This window comes from Lagopus muta, chromosome 21 (genome assembly GCF_023343835.1).
Source record: "Lagopus muta isolate bLagMut1 chromosome 21, bLagMut1 primary, whole genome shotgun sequence".
NCBI classification, from domain to species: Eukaryota; Metazoa; Chordata; class Aves; order Galliformes; family Phasianidae; genus Lagopus; species Lagopus muta.
This window is the reverse complement of record NC_064453.1, coordinates 5,546,211-5,564,912: the sequence shown is the minus strand read 5'-3', so window position 1 is coordinate 5,564,912 and position 18,702 is coordinate 5,546,211. Positions and strand designations below refer to the sequence as shown.

Sequence of the window (18,702 nt, the reverse complement as noted above, 5' to 3'; positions counted from 1 at the left end):
GCCGCCGCGTCACGTGAGCGCCGCGAGGTCACGTGCTTTGCGGGCGGGCGGCGCCGGGATAAGATGGCGGGGTGCGGCGGATCGCTGTGCTGCTGCTGCCCGCAGTGCTGCGGAGAGCGGGAAAGCCGCACCCCTGAGGAGCTGGTACGGCTGCGGAGCCCTGCGTGTGTGCGGCCGCTCACCCTGTGGCCGTGCTTTGTTGCTAAGCCTCAGGTCGCGGAGTGCCTGAGGGCGGGCGGGCGTTGGGTGTTGCCATGGTGCTGGGCCCCGGGCGCTTCAGCCCGCCTCACCGTTGCCTGCTGTGCTGCCCTTCCTGCCGCTGAGCCGTGAGCTGTAACGTAAAGCCCTGTGTGGAGTGGTGACGTGCTGGCACAGCTGTGTGGGGGAAAGAAGTGGCTCGGCATCCCCGGGGGAGTGCAGTATGGGTGTGTGGCTCTGAGGGATATGGCCTGGATGACCTTAGAGGGCTTGTCCAGGGTAAATAGTACTCGGGTTCTGCTCTGTAGTTGTGTGTTTATCTGATGTAAGTGATGTTTTCATAGCCCGCACCTTAGCTTTGTATGCAGTGATCCTCATTTTGGGATCTGCGTTCATCCTGCTGATTATTTTTCATTTCACGTTGCCCTTTTGTTCTGTAGACGATCCTGGGAGAAACTCATGAAGAGGAAGATGAGATCCTTCCACGCAAAGACTATGAGGTGAGCAATAAACATCAGCTTCCTAAATATCTCAAGTGCTGGAGTCGTGTCAGTGAGGCTGGTCTCCTTTTGCAGCAGTAGAACAAGGAGCAATGAGCCAAAATGAACACATCAAAGTTCTGTGTTAATGTAAGGAAGAACTTTACTGTTAGAGTGATGGAGCAGTGGGGCAGGCTGCACACAGAAGTGATGGAGACTCCTTCTCTGGAATTACTTAAGATCTGTCTGCACGCTTTCTGTGTGACCTGTTGTAGAGAAAATGCTTTAGCAGAAAGTTGGACTTGATCATCTCCCTTCCAACCCCTGCAGTCCTGTGATTCTGTGAAAGAACTGCACACAGCTTTTGATCAGTTTGAGTCTGAAATGGGGCAAGAAGTCCAATTGCATCACTACAGCTAGATTTCCTTGGCACCACAGGAATGCCAAAAGCTGCTGCTCTTACAAAGACCTGCTCTGCATTCATTGATATGGCATTTGTAGGTTAGAGCCCTGTGCTCTGAGTAGGTCTTGACCATCTGCTGCTTAAGTCATATTCCTATTGAGAAAGAAGCAGATCTTTCTATCTACCTGGAAGGTAAGGTCCTGACTCTTACAGGAGATTATTGGTTGTTAAGTGTCTGAATGGAGGCCCTGAGTTATTTAGAGGAGCTGCTGTCAGCATGGATGTCAGCAAGCTGTTACTGCTTAATGGAACACCAACCTGTTACCCTTTGGCTCAAAAAAGTAAAGCTGATACAGGTAGAAAGTAATGATACCTTGTGACTACAGTGGGACAGCTATTACTTTTAGCTTCCTCCTGTGATGAGGTTAAGAGCTGGTGCTGCCTGTTGAGAATTCATACCTAGTAATTCTGCTGTAACTAAAGATTAAGTCTGATGTTGCCCCTTGCACTGTCACATTGGAGGCACCTAACAAAGCAAGATCTAAATCTGTACGTTATGACTTTAAATTAAAGTTGTGTTAATCAGTTTATTTGTTTCCTATCCTGGTCTGCTCTTCTTGATTCTCACAGCTTGGCTCTACTGGAAATTCTTAAACAAAGTTGCTTACAGAAGTTTTGCCTCCCATGCTCGTTTGCAAAACAAGCTTTGGGGAAGTAATGACTTCTGTAATCTTTAACAAGGTCACTGTGGGCAGATTCTTGCACAGTCCATAGCAGCTGATGTTCTTAGGTTGACCTTTTGGCTTTCTTCCAGAGCTTGGATTACGATCGCTGTATCAATGACCCATACTTGGAAGTTTTGGAGAGCATGGACAACAAGGTAGGAACTTGTTTGTTTCAGCTTTTAGTATCTTGAGAGCTAAAGCTGTAGAAAGTTTTCTGATCTCTGTATGTTCCTTTGACTAGGCTCGTTTATTTATTTATTCTTTAATCCTATTTCTAAACAGAAAGCCCGAAACTATGAAGCAGTGAAATGGGTGATGGTTTTTGCCATTGGAGTCTGCACGGGACTGGTAAGGATCATGCTGTTTGGGAAGAGATCAGCAGGAATAAGTTAGAAGTCAATGGCAAAGGAGGGAAGCTGAGTAAATATTTACGTTCATGAAGTAGAGAACTTCCTGGCTGGAGGTGGCTTTTGGGAATTAAAGCACGGTGTTGATGCATTATATTCCAGGAGAGCTTTTTTTCTTCCAGATGTTGCTGTGTTTTCTCTGCAAAGTATTCAGACAAATTCTTTAACTTTGCAGAACTTGTCCAAAGTGAGCACTTAATCAAACAGAATGCCAGTTTACAGTCGAGCTGTGTTTATGTTTGGCAGTGTAGACTTCACTGTATGTGCCTGAAAATCAGCTTTTCTGAGTGTATGCCTCAGTTAAACATCAGCTTTCTTCTGTGCCCCAATGTAAGTTGTAGGTGTTAAGAATGCTACCAGATTAATGCTCTGAAGTGGAATAATCCTGGGATGGATCTGTCTCAGAACAAGGGAGGCACTGAATTTAAGCTTCCCAAGTTACTTTGCTCTGAATACTTACTCTGCATTCTTCATCTTCTGTCCTCTCACGTGTGTGTATTCCTGGTAGGGCTTGCTAGAGGCTGGTCTTTGTTGCTTGCACGTAGTGATTTCTGATGACAGGTCTGTCTTCTTTTTCATAGGTGGGCCTCTTTGTGGATTTCTTTGTACGGCTCTTCACCCAGCTCAAGTTCCGGGTTGTACAAAGCTGTATCTTTTACCTGATGGTTGGAGTCCCGTTGGACTCAAGTGACCCTTTTCTTGCCATGTTTTGCTCAGAGCAGCTGATTTTTTTAGACTTTTGCCGTCGGTCACATTGTTGATTAATCAGGTTTTAATTTGCCTGTGTTGTTCAGCCCTTGAAACCAAGAAAGTAGTTTCAGAATCAGTATGTGGGCAAAAGCTGATCTCTGAAAGATCGAGTTGTTTCCCTTCCTCATAGCTCACCCTTGAGCTCTGGTTGGGTGATGGGCTCTCTGATGAGTGGTCATCTGCTCTACCCGGAGTTGGAAGCACAAGTTTGGCTCTTGGTGCCAGCCAACACAGAATGATTGTGTGATGGGAAGAATGTTGTTGCTTTCCTTGACCCTCCATGCAGCGGTGGAAGAATGCACTGAGAAAGGCTGTCTTGCCTTGTCTTTACTGGAGCTGCTGGGGTTCAACTTGACCTTTGTTTTTCTTGCAAGTCTTCTAGTCCTGATCCAGGTAAGACTTAAGACTGTACTGCACTTCGTACGTTCTTCCTTTTCTCTCACATGGGTTCTAGGTAGGAAGCTTCCTTCCTGCCCACAGCCCAAGGCAACCAACTAACTTCACAGTGCCGTTTGATTTAGCTAAGTAATGTCTCTTGATCCCTGCTGTGCCCTCTGACTGAGGTGGGGTGACAACTGAGATGTTGTCAGTCAGCTTTGACATCAGTGCAGCACAGCATCAGTGTTTCCTTTCTGCAGCCTGTGGCAGCTGGATCAGGAATTCCTGAAATTAAGTGCTACCTCAATGGGGTAAAAGTTCCAGGGGTTGTGCGGCTCCGGACAGTGGTGTGCAAAGCTGTGGGAGTGCTCTTCAGTGTAGCAGGAGGTAAGAAGGGCTGTGATGTCTTGTTGGGGCAAGGAATCACTGAAGGGAGAGAAACGAAGGGGAGGGTGCAGGAGGCTTCTCTGTCTTTCTGGTGAAATGATTTTGATGGGCTAGTTGTGAGAGTCAGTAAGACAGGGATGGAACTGTTAAGAGAACAAGTGCTCTTCTAGGTGGGTTAGCAAGAGGCGTCTCTCTCTAAGAGGGAGATGTGAGAATTCTTCAGAACACATTACCTGGAGCAGTCTGAAGGAGGCTGTGTTGTAAGCAGCAGGGCTCACAGTAACCTGGGGAGTTCAGAGTCATTGAAGGAGTAGTCGTAGAATATTTCTGCCCGATTTCCAAGTCTGTTCACAAATCTTTGTGAGGCACAAAGGGTTCAACAGCTCCCTTTCCCTTGAGAGGAGCCTGGACTCAGCTTAGGTATTGGAAACTACTTCTGTACTTTATGGCCTGGTACAGAGGAGCTGTGTCATGGGACACACGGTGGGAGTGGTGAGATGATCTGTCCTGGTACTGTCAGCAAGGAAGAGGGCAGGAAATAAGCTGACTACTTTTAGTGAGTACTGTTGGTGATAGATGGATGGTTGGACTGGATGATCTTGAAGGTCTTTTCCAACCTTTGGTGATTCTGTGTGACTTATCAATCTTATTTTTCCAGGTCTTTTTGTTGGGAAGGAAGGTCCAATGATCCACAGTGGTGCTGTCGTGGGTGCTGGTTTGCCCCAGGTTAGTGCTGGCCTGGGCAGAAAATCATTCTGTTCTCCAAGACATTGATTAGGGTCCAGCAGTCCACACCACTGCTTTGTAAGAGTACTGTGAGTAGTAAGTTTCTATCACCTGTATTTCTAAATCTTCACTTTCTTTGTAGTTCCAGAGCATCTCACTGAGGAAGATCCAGTTTAACTTCCCATATTTCCGCAGTGACAGGTACTGTCTGCAGGATGAGGAGAAGAGGGAAAGGGGAGGGAGGGGCGAATTGAGCAGACTTCCTTGGGAGAAGGGTGGCTGCCTGAGATGAAATCAGTCACTTGTGTTTTTTCTGCAGCCTCATTCTGCAGCAAGACAGCAGCAGGATAAGTAAAGTGACTCTTCATTGCTGTCCTTAAGGGATCCCAGCTCTGATCTCCATGTTCACCAATGTTCTTTCATGCTGCTCAGCAAATCTCTACCTACTTAAAACCTTTAATCTGAATAGTTAAATGGTTTCATTGTTGGTAACAAGCTCAGTTATGCACCCTCTAAAACCAAGATAGGCTCCAGAGAAGGCAGGTGTGAAATGTGAATAAAAACTTGCCCTTCCCTCTCTGGAATTCTTCCAGGTGATGCTGGAGCACCATGGTGTGGGATGTTTCCTTGTGTACTCAGCAGTCACGTAGCACCACGGTGCTTTGCTCTGTATTGGTGCTCTAGAAAAAGAGCATGGTGCTGCAGCAGCTTGCTGATCAAATGGTGTTGTTCTCCATGGCCAGTACTTCTCCCAGCTGCTACTCATGTATCCCCAGGATATATCGATAAATGGGGACTGTTCCTTATGATGTGCAATCTATAAGCACATTCACAGCTCTCTGCTGCTAAACTGGTGTTCTTTTCCTCTTCAGGGATAAAAGGGACTTTGTATCTGCTGGAGCAGCTGCAGGGGTTGCAGCTGCCTTCGGAGCCCCAATTGGGGGTACTCTTTTCAGCCTGGAAGAAGGTTCCTCCTTCTGGAACCAAGGGCTTACATGGAAAGTGGTAAGTAGTGCCTGGCGCTCTCTGTATGTCTCTTCCTTGAGCTGGACCTTGAAGAGAACTTGTCTGTGAGGGCATTCACGTTATCCTGTGTCTCGTCCTGAGCCTGCCTGGTAGGGGAGAGATTGCTTTCTCTATCAGTGCCCCAGAATTAATACAGATCAAGGGCAGAGAGTAATCTGGTACTATCCAGAACTACGAGACAGCTTTGTAGGTGGCATAGTTTTCTCAGGTACCTGAGAGAAATGGCTTTTATGCCTGGGCCTTTGCAGCCCGTTTCTGTGAGAGCAGAGTAAGCAGGTGCTGGATTTCTTTCTGCTGTCCTGTGCCTTGGGGAGCTGTACTGCAGCAACACCCTGTGCATTCTACTTGGGGGTTTTTCTGCCTGCAGTGTTTAGTTTTGTGAAGTTGACAGTTTTTCTAACGGTGTGTCGTATCTCATTATGTTTTTGGTGTTCCTTACACAAAATGCCCTGTTGGTGGGATTCAGTTAGTCTGCTGTTTCTCAGCAGGGATAAGAGGAGGCAGGGATTTGCTAACATGGCAGCTCTATCAGAGCCAATGAAGACCTCAATTCCCCCTCTAAACAAGCTGTTAGTGCCTTCTAATTGTTTTTTTTAACTGTAAATTACTGTATCTGATTTAAAAAAAAAAAAATGCTGGAGGAATTACTGGGTGACATTCCTAACTCTTCTTATGTGGGAGGCCAGATCAGTTGATTATAGTAGTGCCTTCTAAGCCTGCTCTCTTTTGGAGCAGGAAATGGGCACCCTCAGTAGGACCGTTTGCATAAAGGTTCTGATGCACCTTTCTCCAGCCATAAGTGCCAAGGAGGGGCTGACTGTGCCAGTTTTAATTCTGATTAATTAATTTCTTTCCATGTATTAACTTCCTTAGCTTTTCTGTTCCATGGCTGCCACCTTCACCCTGAATTTCTTCCGCTCTGGGATTCAGTTTGGGAGTTGGGGGTCTTTTCAGCTCCCTGGTCTGCTGAACTTTGGAGAGTTTAAGGTAAGATTTAGGTGTGTGTGTGTGTGTGTGTGTGTGTGTGTGTGTGTGTGTGTGTGTGTGTGTTTGAGGGTAGTTAGGTTTAGCAGCAGCACACTGATAGCCTAACACAGGATTGCTCCACTATGGCAGTGGCAGGAAACTACAGCTACTAATGGGTTTCTTATGCTTTGTTGCACAGTGTTCTGAGTCTGATAAAAAGTGCCACCTCTGGACAGCTGTGGACTTGGGCTTCTTCATTCTGATGGGGATTGTAGGAGGCCTTCTTGGAGCCACTTTCAACTGTCTAAACAAGAGGCTCGCAAAGTACCGCATGCGGAACGTGCATCCCAAACCAAAGCTTGTCAGGTATTTGCTCTCTCTTGAGCTTGTGCAGCTGTTCTCATGTATGCTCATCATCCCAAAGCAAATGCATCAATTTAGAGGGCTGGAGGAAAAGCTGGATGTATTCATATTGAAATCACAAAATGAAGTATCTATAGAACTTCAGAGATGAACACCAAAAATGAATTGTTATGCTCTATCACTGTTTCTGTAATTACTAGGGTGAGGTAACAAAAGCTGGAATCTCCTTATATGGGCTGTGAAGGGGGCTCTCGTGTTTATAGCTGAGCAAAATAGAGCTTCATCTCCATGCAGGATTCTTCTGTATCTTGTCCAAACAGATGTAGAAAGAGTAGATTGTTATCCTGTGTGGTTGAAACCACAATTAATCTGCCTGTGGCATTTAGAGAATTGCCATGCTGTTCCGGAAGCTGACTGCTGTAGGCAGTGTTCTTAAATGAGAAGCCCAGGTTTAGAGGGGAAAAGGAAAAGGTATTTCAGTAGCTGGGAGGGAGGTAGGAGAGACTGTGCATCAACCTGTCCAGTGTGTCTAGACAGGATAGTCATCTGTGTTGTAAGGATACAGAGAACATCGTTTCCATGTGAACAGCATCATCACTGAACTCTTCCCTGTGGCTTTTTATATGTGACTGCGTGTTCTGACAACAGAAATAGCTCCTTTAAGGGGCAGGAAATTAAAAAAGGGAGCTAATGCAATCCTGGCCACCAAGTCATAATTCAGCCTGGCTTGCAGGCTCCCCTATTTTCAAGTATTAAGCTGTGGTGTCTGCTTCTTCCTATTTCAGAGTCAGATGCCACGCTGGGCTATGGGTCTTTGTGTGGCTTCAGTGTGTGTTTTCTGCTGTGTGATTGCAGAGTCTTGGAGAGCCTGCTTGTGTCGCTGACCACAACCGTCATCGTCTTTGTGGCCTCCATGGTCCTGGGGGAATGTCGGCAGATGTCTTCCACCAGTCATGCTGGCAATGACACTTTGAGTACACAGGTGAGGAATCTTCCATGATTCCATGTTTGTTGTCTTCATATTCACCCATCAGAGGACCACGGGCAAGTGATGAGCTCCTGATGGCATGCAGTACCTACAGAAAATTTGAATGAAAGCTTATGGGCAGTTGCAGAACCTGAAGGTAATAATGAAAGCTGCAGTTTGTGCGTTTGTAGTTTGGCAAATATGCTCACGCTGTGAACCAGCCTGTTGATGGTGCAGGCCTAATGCCTGCCACTGTTGTTTTGGTCTGATCATCTCAAATTGTGTGCTGAGAGCCCTGTACAGAAGGGTTACTCTCATTCTACACAGTAGCTGACGTAGTAGGGGGTAGATTTTAACTCTTCATATTCTTTGTGTTCTTCATCAGGGTATGTCAGAAGATGTGAATTCGAGCATCAAAACATTCTTCTGCCCAAACGAAACCTATAATGACATGGCCACTCTCTTCTTCAACCCTCAGGAGTCAGCTATCCTCCAGCTCTTCCATCAAGATGGTGAGTAGCTAGCAGGCAGTGCCTTGTGCTATTCTTAGGGTTCAGAGTTTCATCTTGCTTGAAAACAGTATTGTCACAAGAACCATAAAGCTAAAAGCATCTTCAAGCTCAGGGGGCTGCTGGTGCAACAGAGTAAAGACCTCTCCATAAAAAGAAAGGCCTGCTTTTCCTTCTTCTCTGCTTACTCGCTGTCTTCACGTGTGTTTGAACTGTGAGACTGTTGTGAGATGGGTCTGCTGTGAGCCGAGGGGCGGATGATGGAAGACTGCTATCTGTTCCACAGGCCTTTTCTCCTTTAGTCATGATTATTCTTGTGTTGCAGGTACTTTCAGCCCAGTCACACTCTCCTTGTTCTTCCTTCTCTATTTCTTACTCTCCTGCTGGACATACGGGATCTCTGTGCCCAGTGGTCTTTTTGTGCCATCACTGCTTTGTGGGGCTGCCTTCGGACGCCTGGTCGCCAACCTCCTCAAAAGGTGCATTGAATGTGTGTGAGAGCTGTGCTGCAGGAGCATGCTGAGCTCTCAGTCAGGTTATTCTAATCTCAGGGCTCTTTTTTCTCCCCTAGCTATATTGGCTTAGATCACATCTACTCAGGAACCTTCGCACTGATTGGGGCAGCAGCGTTCCTGGGAGGGGTGGTCCGGATGACAATTAGCCTGACTGTAATCTTAATTGAATCCACCAATGAAATCACCTATGGGCTCCCAATAATGATCACCCTCATGGTGAGTCTTAGCTCTGGCTTTTCGAGCATGTGCCAGCCCTGAATCTCTCTCCTTCCCATGGCCACCTTGAGCCAAGAAGTCTTTTACTGGGAGCAACAACTCAGTAGGCCTTCTGTTTGCTCCACAGGTAGCCAAATGGACAGGAGACTTTTTCAACAAAGGAATCTATGACATCCATGTGAACTTGAGAGGAGTGCCTCTTCTGGAGTGGGAAACAGAGGTGGAAATGGATAAGTAAGGCTGCTACTCTTGGCAGGGCTGTGGGTTAGTTTGTCTTAGAAACATTGCTCAGAAAGGAATGTTGTAATGGGAGGATGTTGCTGCGTGTCCAACAAACCTGGCTGCATCAACTGCTGTGAGAGGAGCTGGAAGTTGTGCATCGGGCCTGAGCCGGAAATAGGTGCTGGCGCCCTTGGTGAGGAGGGTTGGACAGGTGGAGATCTGAGGAGCAGATGAGATGCATGCAGCAATCTTGGATTTTTCTGTTTCCTCAGACTACGAGCCAGTGACATCATGGAACCCAACCTGACCTATGTGTACCCCCACACCCGGATCCAGTCCCTCGTTAGCATCCTGCGCACAACTGTTCATCATGCCTTCCCTGTTGTGACTGAGAACCGGGGCAACGAGAGGGAGTTCATGAAGGGAAATCAGCTGATCAGCAACAACATCAAATTCAAGGTAAGAAGCTGCTTCTTCAGTACGTGGAAGAATAAAGTGTTTGGTTGTGCAGGTGGAAGACCCCTTCCTTTGTCAGTGCACACTTCACACCGGACACGAGCACCTACTGAAATACAAAGTCTTCAGAAATGCAGTTTCATTCCATTCCCCTGATCACGACAGAGGCAGAACAGAGGGCTGCATTTCTAGAAGCAAAAGCGAAGAAAGGGTTCCTTTTTAAGTAACCAGTTCAGGATAGACATGGAAAAGTTCTGGATTCAGCACTGAAGTATTGAATCCACATTTGAGACTGATAATAATTGCCTAAATGCTTCTCTCGTTCACATAAGGAGGATGGGGGAAACATAAACTTAAGGTTGCAGTGACTAATGTGGTGTACCCATGCTCTAGCAAAAAGGGTGCCTGACTTCCTAAGCAAACAGTTTGTAGCCACTCTTTGACAATTACTGACTTGCTCAGTGAATATCTCAACACTGCTGTGCACAGAAATCCAGCATTCTCACCCGAGCTGGAGAGCAGCGCAAACGGAGTCAGTCCATGAAATCCTATCCTTCGAGTGAGCTGCGCAACATGTGTGATGAGCACATAACGACAGAGGAGCCACCAGAAAAGGAGGATTTGCTGCAGCAAATGCTAGAGAGAAGGTGAGATCATGAAGCTTTGGAAACTGGGTGTTTCTATACAGTCCCCATTACTTCATATACTGGAGGAAGCAGTATCAGCATCCGTGTTTTTTAGAACTGTTGTCAGGACTCATTAGGCAGTGCTGGAACCTGCACTGAGTCCTAGGATAGTAGTCTGATGCTGACTGGCCTTTTAATTTAGATTTCCATCAAGTACCCACACAGAAACACTACCTGGAGAGGATGGACTACCTGGGGAAATGCCTTTGCTGTAGAAATTGATGCCTTATTTTCTGCAATAAACCTGAGAGCTCAGTGAAGCTCGTTCCTCCCAAGAGAGGAGCTGATGAATTTCTTCTGTAGTTCTTGATACCACCTTTCTGGTAACTAGGCTGAGTCGCTAGGCATGTATTGCAGTTGTTTCCAAGCAGAAACCCAGTGTGGTTAATCAGTTTCTAACCTAGTGATTGTGACATGTATGGGTGGAGTTACACACTGACATCCCACCAGGTACTTCAGCTTTTATTAGAATCCGAGTAATTTGGCACTGAAAATTGCTTTAGTAGGAAGTGAACTTAAACTGATAGGAGGCTATTTCCATTCTGCTGCTGGTGTAATGCTCTTTCCATTGTAATAGCATCTGACCCTTCTCTGCTTGTCTGGAGAAATGACTTGTTTGTCCCTAGCAGGAATCCCTGAAATATTCTGGAGAAGGTTGCAAAGACCAGAAATAGCTGTTGTTTTGGAGGTAGGGATGTGTGTTTCTCCTTATGTTCAGGCAACTTACTATGTGCATTTATTCACAGATACACTCCTTACCCCAACCTGTATCCTGACCAGTCTCCCAGTGAGGAGTGGACCATGGAGGAACGTTTCAGACCTTTGACCTTCCATGGCTTGATCTTGCGCTCACAGCTGGTCACCCTCCTTGTCAGGGGTGTTTGTTACTCCGAGAGCCAGTCAGTGAGTCTTCCTAATCTAGAACTGTAGCAAAGACATCTCTGCCCTCAGTGCTGGGGACAATACTTACGGGCAGACAAGAGTATTTTACCTATTTTTACATCTTACATGTAAGGAAAGAGAACAGCTACTGTATTTGGGGTGAAGAAAATTGGCTCATGCGAGCTTTTGTTGCGTGAAAGTGCAAGTGAAACTGGGAATGGAGAGTAGATCTTAAAATACAAGGAGGGCAACCAGCAGCATATACTGTGTGTTCTTGCTGCCAACAAGCCAAGCTTTTACCAGGAGATTTTTCAGCTATTGCTGAAATCGTTATGAGCATTTGTGTTTGGGGCCCAGTTTCCACAATCCTGTTTTGTTCCTTCCCACGTGTTCATAGAATCGCAGAATCTTTGGATTTGGAAAGGGCCCTTAAAGGTCAACTAGTCCAACTCTCCTGCAGTGAACACCTGCAGCTCAGTCAGGTGCTCAGAACCCCATTCATCCTGACTTGGGAGTCCAATCCTTGGAGATATTCAATCCATGCCAGTGCTTCACTGTTATTGTTTAAAACAAAAACAAAGCACACACTTCTTCCTTGTATCCAATCTAAATCTCCTCTGCTCTAGTTGGAAACCATTTCCCCTTGTCCCATTACTACAGACCCTGCTAAAGAGTCTGTCCCCTTCTTAAATACTGACAGGCCCTGGAGCCTTCTTTTCTCTGTGCTGCACAGCCCCAGCTCCTAACCTGTCTATGCAGGGAGGTGTTCCATTTTTGTGGTCCTCCTTTGGGCACGCTCCAACAGGTCCACATATCTCTGTTTTGAGGATTCCACATCTGGACACAATACTCCAGGTGAGGTCTCACCAGCGCAGAGCAGAGGGGAAGGATCACCTCCCTCAACCTGCTGGCTGTGCTTCTTTTGATGCTGCCCATGACGTGGTTGGCTTTCTGGGCTGTGTGGGCACACTGCTGCCTTACATCCAGCTTGCCAGTACCCTCAAGTCCTTTTCAACCAGGTTGTATCAGAGTTTGGAGAGCATATCCATTACTCTGTTTGTATGGGTTTACTGAGATGAGCAACTAGGAGGAATGCTTTTAGAGAAGGCATTTTTATGTGGGCAGAGGAGGAAGGCAGTCTGAATAAGCGTAGGGCATTGAGAAGCATTGTTAGCTGTGCTGCTTGCAGGCTGTGAACTACGTGGGAAGGTGGCAACTTGATTCAGTGGCATTTGTTTTAATTGCAGAGTGCAAGTCAGCCTCGTCTGTCTCATGCAGAAATGTCAGAGGATTATCCCCGCTATCCAGATATCCATGACCTGGACCTCACATTGCTGAACCCTCGCATGATAGTGGTAAGAGATGCACTGCAATGTGACAATGCTTCCTGATAAACATTTAGAGCTGTTTTAAGCCTTTAAGAAGAGCTAAGAGTACAGTTGAGTCCAACCTGCTGTGCAGTGGCCAACATCACATGCTTTTCATGCATTCATCCAGCCTTGTTTACAAGTGGGAGCATCATTGTGGACCTACATTTATCCTGCTTAGAGGATTTATGCAGCATTAAGCTTTTCTTAAGATTATGGGTTAAAACCAATTGTGACAAATGAGGTTTCTGAAAATGAAACAACTTTGTAGAGAAATACAATACTCCCATAGGTGGATATGCTGTCTAGAGATCAGAAAGTTGGAGGGGCTGCAGCAATTGCTTCTTAGTGATTTGCAGAAGTACTGAAAATGCCTTCTGTAAATAATACCCTGTTTTTTCTTTCTTAGGATGTCACCCCCTACATGAACCCGTCACCCTTTGCTGTTTCTCCAAACACTCATGTATCTCAAGTCTTTAACTTGTTTAGGACAATGGGGCTCAGACATTTACCAGTGGTGAACGCAGTTGGAGAGGTAAGTCCTTATCTCAGTTTTGTCTCTGTTAAACAAGGAAGCAGATTTGTGGTTTTTTGGGTTTTTTTTTGGTTTTTTTTTTTTTGCAATGCTTTCACCTTTAAGAGAGTTAAGATCTGTTTTAATGTCATTATTCAAGACCAAAAGTAGAATTTCCCATATGGTGGGACAGGAGGTTTTCCTGTTGGACAGGAGCTTGCATCCTGTTCTTACTTGTAGGGACAGCAGAAAAAATTGTGCTTGTTTCACCATAGTTGTCTCTCTGCCATCTACAGTGTGCAGGAGTAGTCAGTAGGTGTCAGTAACTTCCTATAAGCATAATGAGAAGGTGTTTCCCTTAAGCCTGAACAGGGAGGCAAAATCCTGATGATAATAGCCAGAACTGGTCTGTCCAAATGAGACAGCAGTGCTGTCTTTGCCTTTGGGTGTTCCTAAGAGCTACCCTAAGTAACTTGTTGGAAAACATGTGCTGTAAACTCATTCCACATTTAATACAAGATGCTCCTGCAGTACCAGAGAGCAGCCCAGCTCTGAACTCTCACTGTGTAAAATTACTGAGCTGTTTCATTGGCTGAGATGTGTAGTTTGACTGTTTCCCAGCAGTCTGGCAGAGAAGGCCCCTTTGGTGACCTGCTAGTCGTTGACAGTCAGTGTGCATTCACCACTTTGCTTATTTTACTGCTTCATCTTCAGAGCTTCTTAGAATTTCTTGTGAGCAATCTGCCATCCTGTCACGTGGCAAACAAGAGATGTCTCTAATGAAGCCATGTGAGACAGCTTTGACATTTCCAATAGCTTTCCCTTTATAAGCAGGGGTGCCTATTGCTGTGTCCAGACTCAGCAGGAGCTAAGCTATCCATTCGGGTGTCATTAAAGCAGTGTACCTTGCCTGTAGATGTGTGCTTCAAGAAGGGGCTGTAGGTTTGGAACTACTATGCATAACCCTTAGTGGCACATCTGTGATACTGACACGTCTTTCTTTTCTTTTTTTCTTCCTCTTTAAGATTGTTGGCATAATCACTCGGCACAACCTGACCCACGAATTCCTGCAGGCGAGGCTGAGACAACACTATCAGACCATTTGATGCCCCTGCCCATCCTGCCCCACTGCTGGTGTGGCTGCCTCCCTCTTCCAAGCCCGCACACGCGCTTGCATTCTGCTTGGACCCCACAAGGCCTAGGACTGGCCATTTGGCTTCTCACACGCATATCAAGCCTGGGGAGCTGGGAAACATCTTGCTAGCCAGAGAATTAGAGGAACTGCTTGAGCCCAGAGCTACTGACTAGTCTCAGGCACTTGGTTTGACCACTCTTCATCCAGGTTTTTTATGTTCCTGTGTCCTTGCCTTTCATCAGGTGTTGTCCCAGCAGTATACGTTCTGCTGTTTTGGTTTGGTTTATTTTTGAGGCTTGGATGAAAGAACCATCTAGCACCACTGTACCCTGTGCAGAGAACTGCAGTATCTTTTCCCTGTCCTCCTGTGCATCTCCCTTCTCCTCTTCCTCTCTTGTTCTTGCCTTACTTGTGTAAGAGGGGAATAGCTGTTAAGGCTGAGAGGAGATAATGAAGTTATCAAATTGCTGCTTTGGAAGATGGCTTTTCTGAAAAGCAGCATAAACAGCCAACTCTCTGGAAATGCACATCACTTTGTGGGTGCTCTCAATTTCTCATATTTTTTCCACCCTTGCCTCCATTTTTTTTTTTTCCCCCCCTAATTTTTCTACTCTTCCCATGGGAGAGTGTCCTTTCTGTAACGTTTTTTGACAACAGCTGACTTGAGATCATTTTGGAAAATCGTGAGTTCAAAACAATTTAATTCTAGTTACTGCCTGGACTATAAATATTTAATACACTTACAGAGCATCTCAGAGAAGGGAGATTTCTTTTTCCCTCTTAGCTGTTGCTACCATTATCTCCCTGCAAGAGATGCTCCTAAGGTACGTTGTGGCACTCAACTTTGTCACCACTTGACACTCCTGCATTTATAGGTACTGTGTTCTTGTAGTGACCCAGCAGGGAGAGCCAGGGACACCTTTCCAATACAGCTACAGCCCAGCTATAACTCTGTAGTGAGAGGAGCTGGCGTAACTTGAGGCTGCCGTGCAGGAGGGATACTTGGTGCTGGTGTCTGGCAGTTAGGACTGCACAGCAGGTTGGTAAGTGAGGCTGTCTGGCTCTGAAAATGATTGGAATGACATTTGTAACTGCAACAGCCAAATGTCTGTAAGGGTGAAAACAGCATTTAAAAGCCAGTTGCAGCCAGTTCACTGCTTTAGCAGGTACCATCCTGGCCAGCACCTGTATTGTTCCAGCAGGCACCTGCCTTTTTGAGTTTTGCATGCAGATAACTGTGGGTGGGAAGCCAACATTGTGCCTCCAGGGGTTGCAGAGTTGATTATCTTGATAAAGCACAGAGCATTCTCTCAGCCAAGAGACTGGGCTAAATAATGTGTCCCAGGAAAGCTTCTGCACAGTCTCTGAGCACTCCTTTTAACCTGTTGTCTGCCATAAGGACCTAGTGAGGTGAGAGATGCAGCAGAAAGAAATTGGCCGTTATTTTATGTTCTGAAATAAGGAATTCATGTATGTTGAAGCTTTACCTGACCGAGCCTGAAGAAATGGTGACCTTTCCTTACATGTCTAAACACTAAACATACATCTGTTAGAGCAGCCTCTTGACTTTGTGGAGGCTAATTGTTGCAGGGCAGCGCTCTGTAAGCTGCTGCAGCCAGGGCCAGGAGGTTTTGTGTTCAGGGCACCAGCTGTAGTCTTCAGATGGCTCTTCAAGTCACAGGAGCTCCTTAGATGATGGTGTTGTCTTTGCAGTCTGGGTATCTGAGGCACAGATACATTCTCTGGCTGTGCTTGCAAGAAAGATGGTCAAGTCATGGGATGCACTTGATTTTTGTCCTCCAGATGAGAGATGGGTTGTGAAACAAAGTGTTGAGGCAGAATTGGCCCTTGTCTTACGGAGCATAGCACAGCTCTGCTGGAAAGATTTTTATCAAAGCTGTTCATAAGCACTTAAATTTTTAACTTTTTTAGTTCCCAGGACCATTTATTAGCCATGGCTGCTTTCCAGGGTTGATTAAAAAAGGCACCTACACTAAAGAGCAGAAACTGATCTGTTCTTTTCTCTTTCTTAACTGTGGAGGTTGTAGCAACAGCTCTTGTCTCCTCCACTGAAAGCAGTTCTGCTGGCTTCTGAATGCGTTGGGTCCATTTCAGGTAAGGCAAGCAAGCTCTTAAACATCCTAGACTGAAGAAAGGTGTTTTCCTGCAGCCAGTACCCATCTTGTGCCTTCAATATCAACTCCTTAGCTGGGGCAGATGTAGCATTGTTCTTAGGCCATGCAAGCTGGTATTGGCTTCTGCTGTTGACTTCCAAGTTGTTTCGCTGTGTGTGGAGTAAGGTGGTTTTCTCTGGATGAACTGCAGTTGCTTTTTAAAATTTCTTTTTTCCCTGAAAACTGGTCTTGCACTAAGCTACCCTGAGAAACTTCCAGCACTCCCTGAAGCTGAATTATTTAAAATATGCTTCTGCTAACTTTCCTTTCATTCAAAGGATTTGTGCTCAAGCTGTTACAATCCCATACTGTCAGAGAAGCTCTCAAGGAGTGCTCTGTGTGTCTCCATGGCAAATCCTTTTCTTCTTGCTCATGTTGAGTGATTGTGTGGAAGGTTTTCTTTCATTCCCTGCACCTGAATCTGAAGTCCTTAATTGCCACGAGCTGGTTCCCTCCTGCTTTATTTCTCTACACAAGTTGCAGCAGATGATGTAGCTGCAGAATTTCCTCCCCTCAAGGCCTGGAGTTCGTCTTGCTTAAATCACCAGGCGAAAAATCTTGCCAAAGTTTGTTTGAGGACCAACTGCATCCTCGTGAGGAAGTTCAGTCAGCTGTCAGCACTGTCTGCCCTGCCTGCACATATCTCTGATTCAAACCTTCCTGCTGCAAAGCGCGCCCGTTTCACCCAGTCAGTACAGAAGTCTTAACTAATGATAGCAGGTGACTCCCAGCTTTTTTTGAGGGGAAATCTGAGTGTGCACTCACTGGTTGCATGACTTGCAGGAGGGGAATTGCAAGTTATGTGATGTTTGGAGATGCAGCATTTCATCTCTGCCTAAATAAACCACTCGTGTTCTCACACTTTGCCACTCACTGCATTCCTTTCTAACAAGACCCTCACTGCTTTTCTTCTGGTTAGTTGGTGGTTTACCAAGGCATTTACTTTCAGCATAGGTGCCTGTAACCTGTTACTCAAGACAACACTAAAGGATTAGGAACCAAGAACTGGATTAGTATTTATGGCAGAAGTTTGGGGTAATGTGGGGCGCCTGCCTCATGGTTTCCTGTGCAGTGTTAATTAACTGTGAGCCATTCCAGTGGTAGCAACTGACCTTTCCGTTTGTTTCTTTTTGCACTGTTTTTGTTATGAAATGATGTAAGCTAATTCCACGGTGTATATAAATTGTATTATTATTTTTTAAATTTGTATGAACTCATTTTTATTTGAACGATGGCACTTGGGAAGTGTTTGTGTAACCGTATGTCGTGAACCCATGACTCCATAACATGTCTAAGAGTAAAATGTTCGTGTGTCTCCTTCAGCACTTCAAGGCCTTTTGATGTTTCTAGTGTTGTCTTATTTTTGCTCTTTGTTGTAATAAAACTGATAGAACGTGGAAATACCCACGATCATGATTGGAGGTAATGGAGTAGTTGCTGTCTATGAGCTATCTGGATCTAAGTTTATGCAGAAGATGCCCTGAGGCTAGACAGAAATGGGAATTCTTATAAACCTTTACGTTGCAACCACTCTTGCTCTTTATTCTCTCAGAAAAGGTGTTTAAAAGGCAGAAATGAACAGATGTTTGATAAGGAGCTGCATTGTGCACACTGTGCTAGAAGTGACTGCTGCTTTTCTCACTTGGGAACTCTTGCTTTCCACTCTCCTCCACATAACCCGTGTTTAGAGTGCAATATTGCACCTCTTGTTTTACAGACGATATCTCCGAATGAATCTTAATTTCATGTTTAGCTCCTGTTTGTGAGCATACAGCCAAGAAGTTGTGGCAAATTTTGATCTTTCATCACTTGCTTATAGTCTAAAAACGTCAGTACAGTCCTTGAGCACAGTTTAAGTACTTGACCTAAAAGCTCACTGCCTTTCCATGCTTGATTTTCTTCCTCGTGCTGCTGTGGCATGCAGGATGCACGTAGCAGCTCTTACACGAGGTCAGCCATGATAGGCATGGCCTGAAATGGGTGAAAGCTTCTGTTGGGAGGGGATAGCAGATCCTGCTGTGGGCTCTAAATAAGTGATGTGATCTTCTTATGGTGCCTTCCTAGGAAGGAATCACGAGGAGAGTCAGCAAAATAGTAAGGGAGGAAAATGCCTCAACCCTTGCTCATAATGCAGTAACACAGAAGGAAATGAGAGACATTAATTGTCTTAAAACCCATGCATATCAATACTGCCTTAGTATAGCAGTAAACAAAGGAGGTAACGGGCTGCCACTCATTTGTCTGCTTTCTC

The 18,702-nt window shown here is 45.6% G+C and overlaps 1 protein-coding gene across 2 annotated transcripts; it reads left to right on the top strand.

The window, feature by feature from the left end:
• The first annotated feature begins 1 nt into the window (after window position 1).
• CLCN6 (chloride voltage-gated channel 6) lies at window positions 2-17,867 on the top strand. Of its 2 annotated transcripts, none has more exons than XM_048968079.1 (23): window positions 2-144; window positions 639-698; window positions 1,895-1,960; window positions 2,088-2,153; window positions 2,794-2,860; window positions 3,249-3,355; window positions 3,601-3,727; window positions 4,386-4,453; window positions 4,596-4,654; window positions 5,326-5,458; window positions 6,353-6,466; window positions 6,645-6,811; window positions 7,664-7,790; window positions 8,161-8,287; window positions 8,610-8,763; window positions 8,856-9,015; window positions 9,143-9,249; window positions 9,510-9,696; window positions 10,183-10,340; window positions 11,126-11,282; window positions 12,509-12,616; window positions 13,038-13,163; window positions 14,168-17,867. In XM_048968079.1, exons 1-23 carry the CDS (start codon window positions 64-66, stop codon window positions 14,246-14,248), a joined length of 2,607 nt encoding a protein of 868 aa, XP_048824036.1. In that variant the 5' UTR covers window positions 2-63; the 3' UTR covers window positions 14,249-17,867. The 2 variants fall into 2 exon arrangements, with proteins under 2 accessions (XP_048824036.1, XP_048824037.1); XM_048968080.1 differs by lacking the exon at window positions 2-144 and adding an exon at window positions 430-477.
• The last annotated feature ends 835 nt before the right edge of the window (window positions 17,868-18,702 follow it).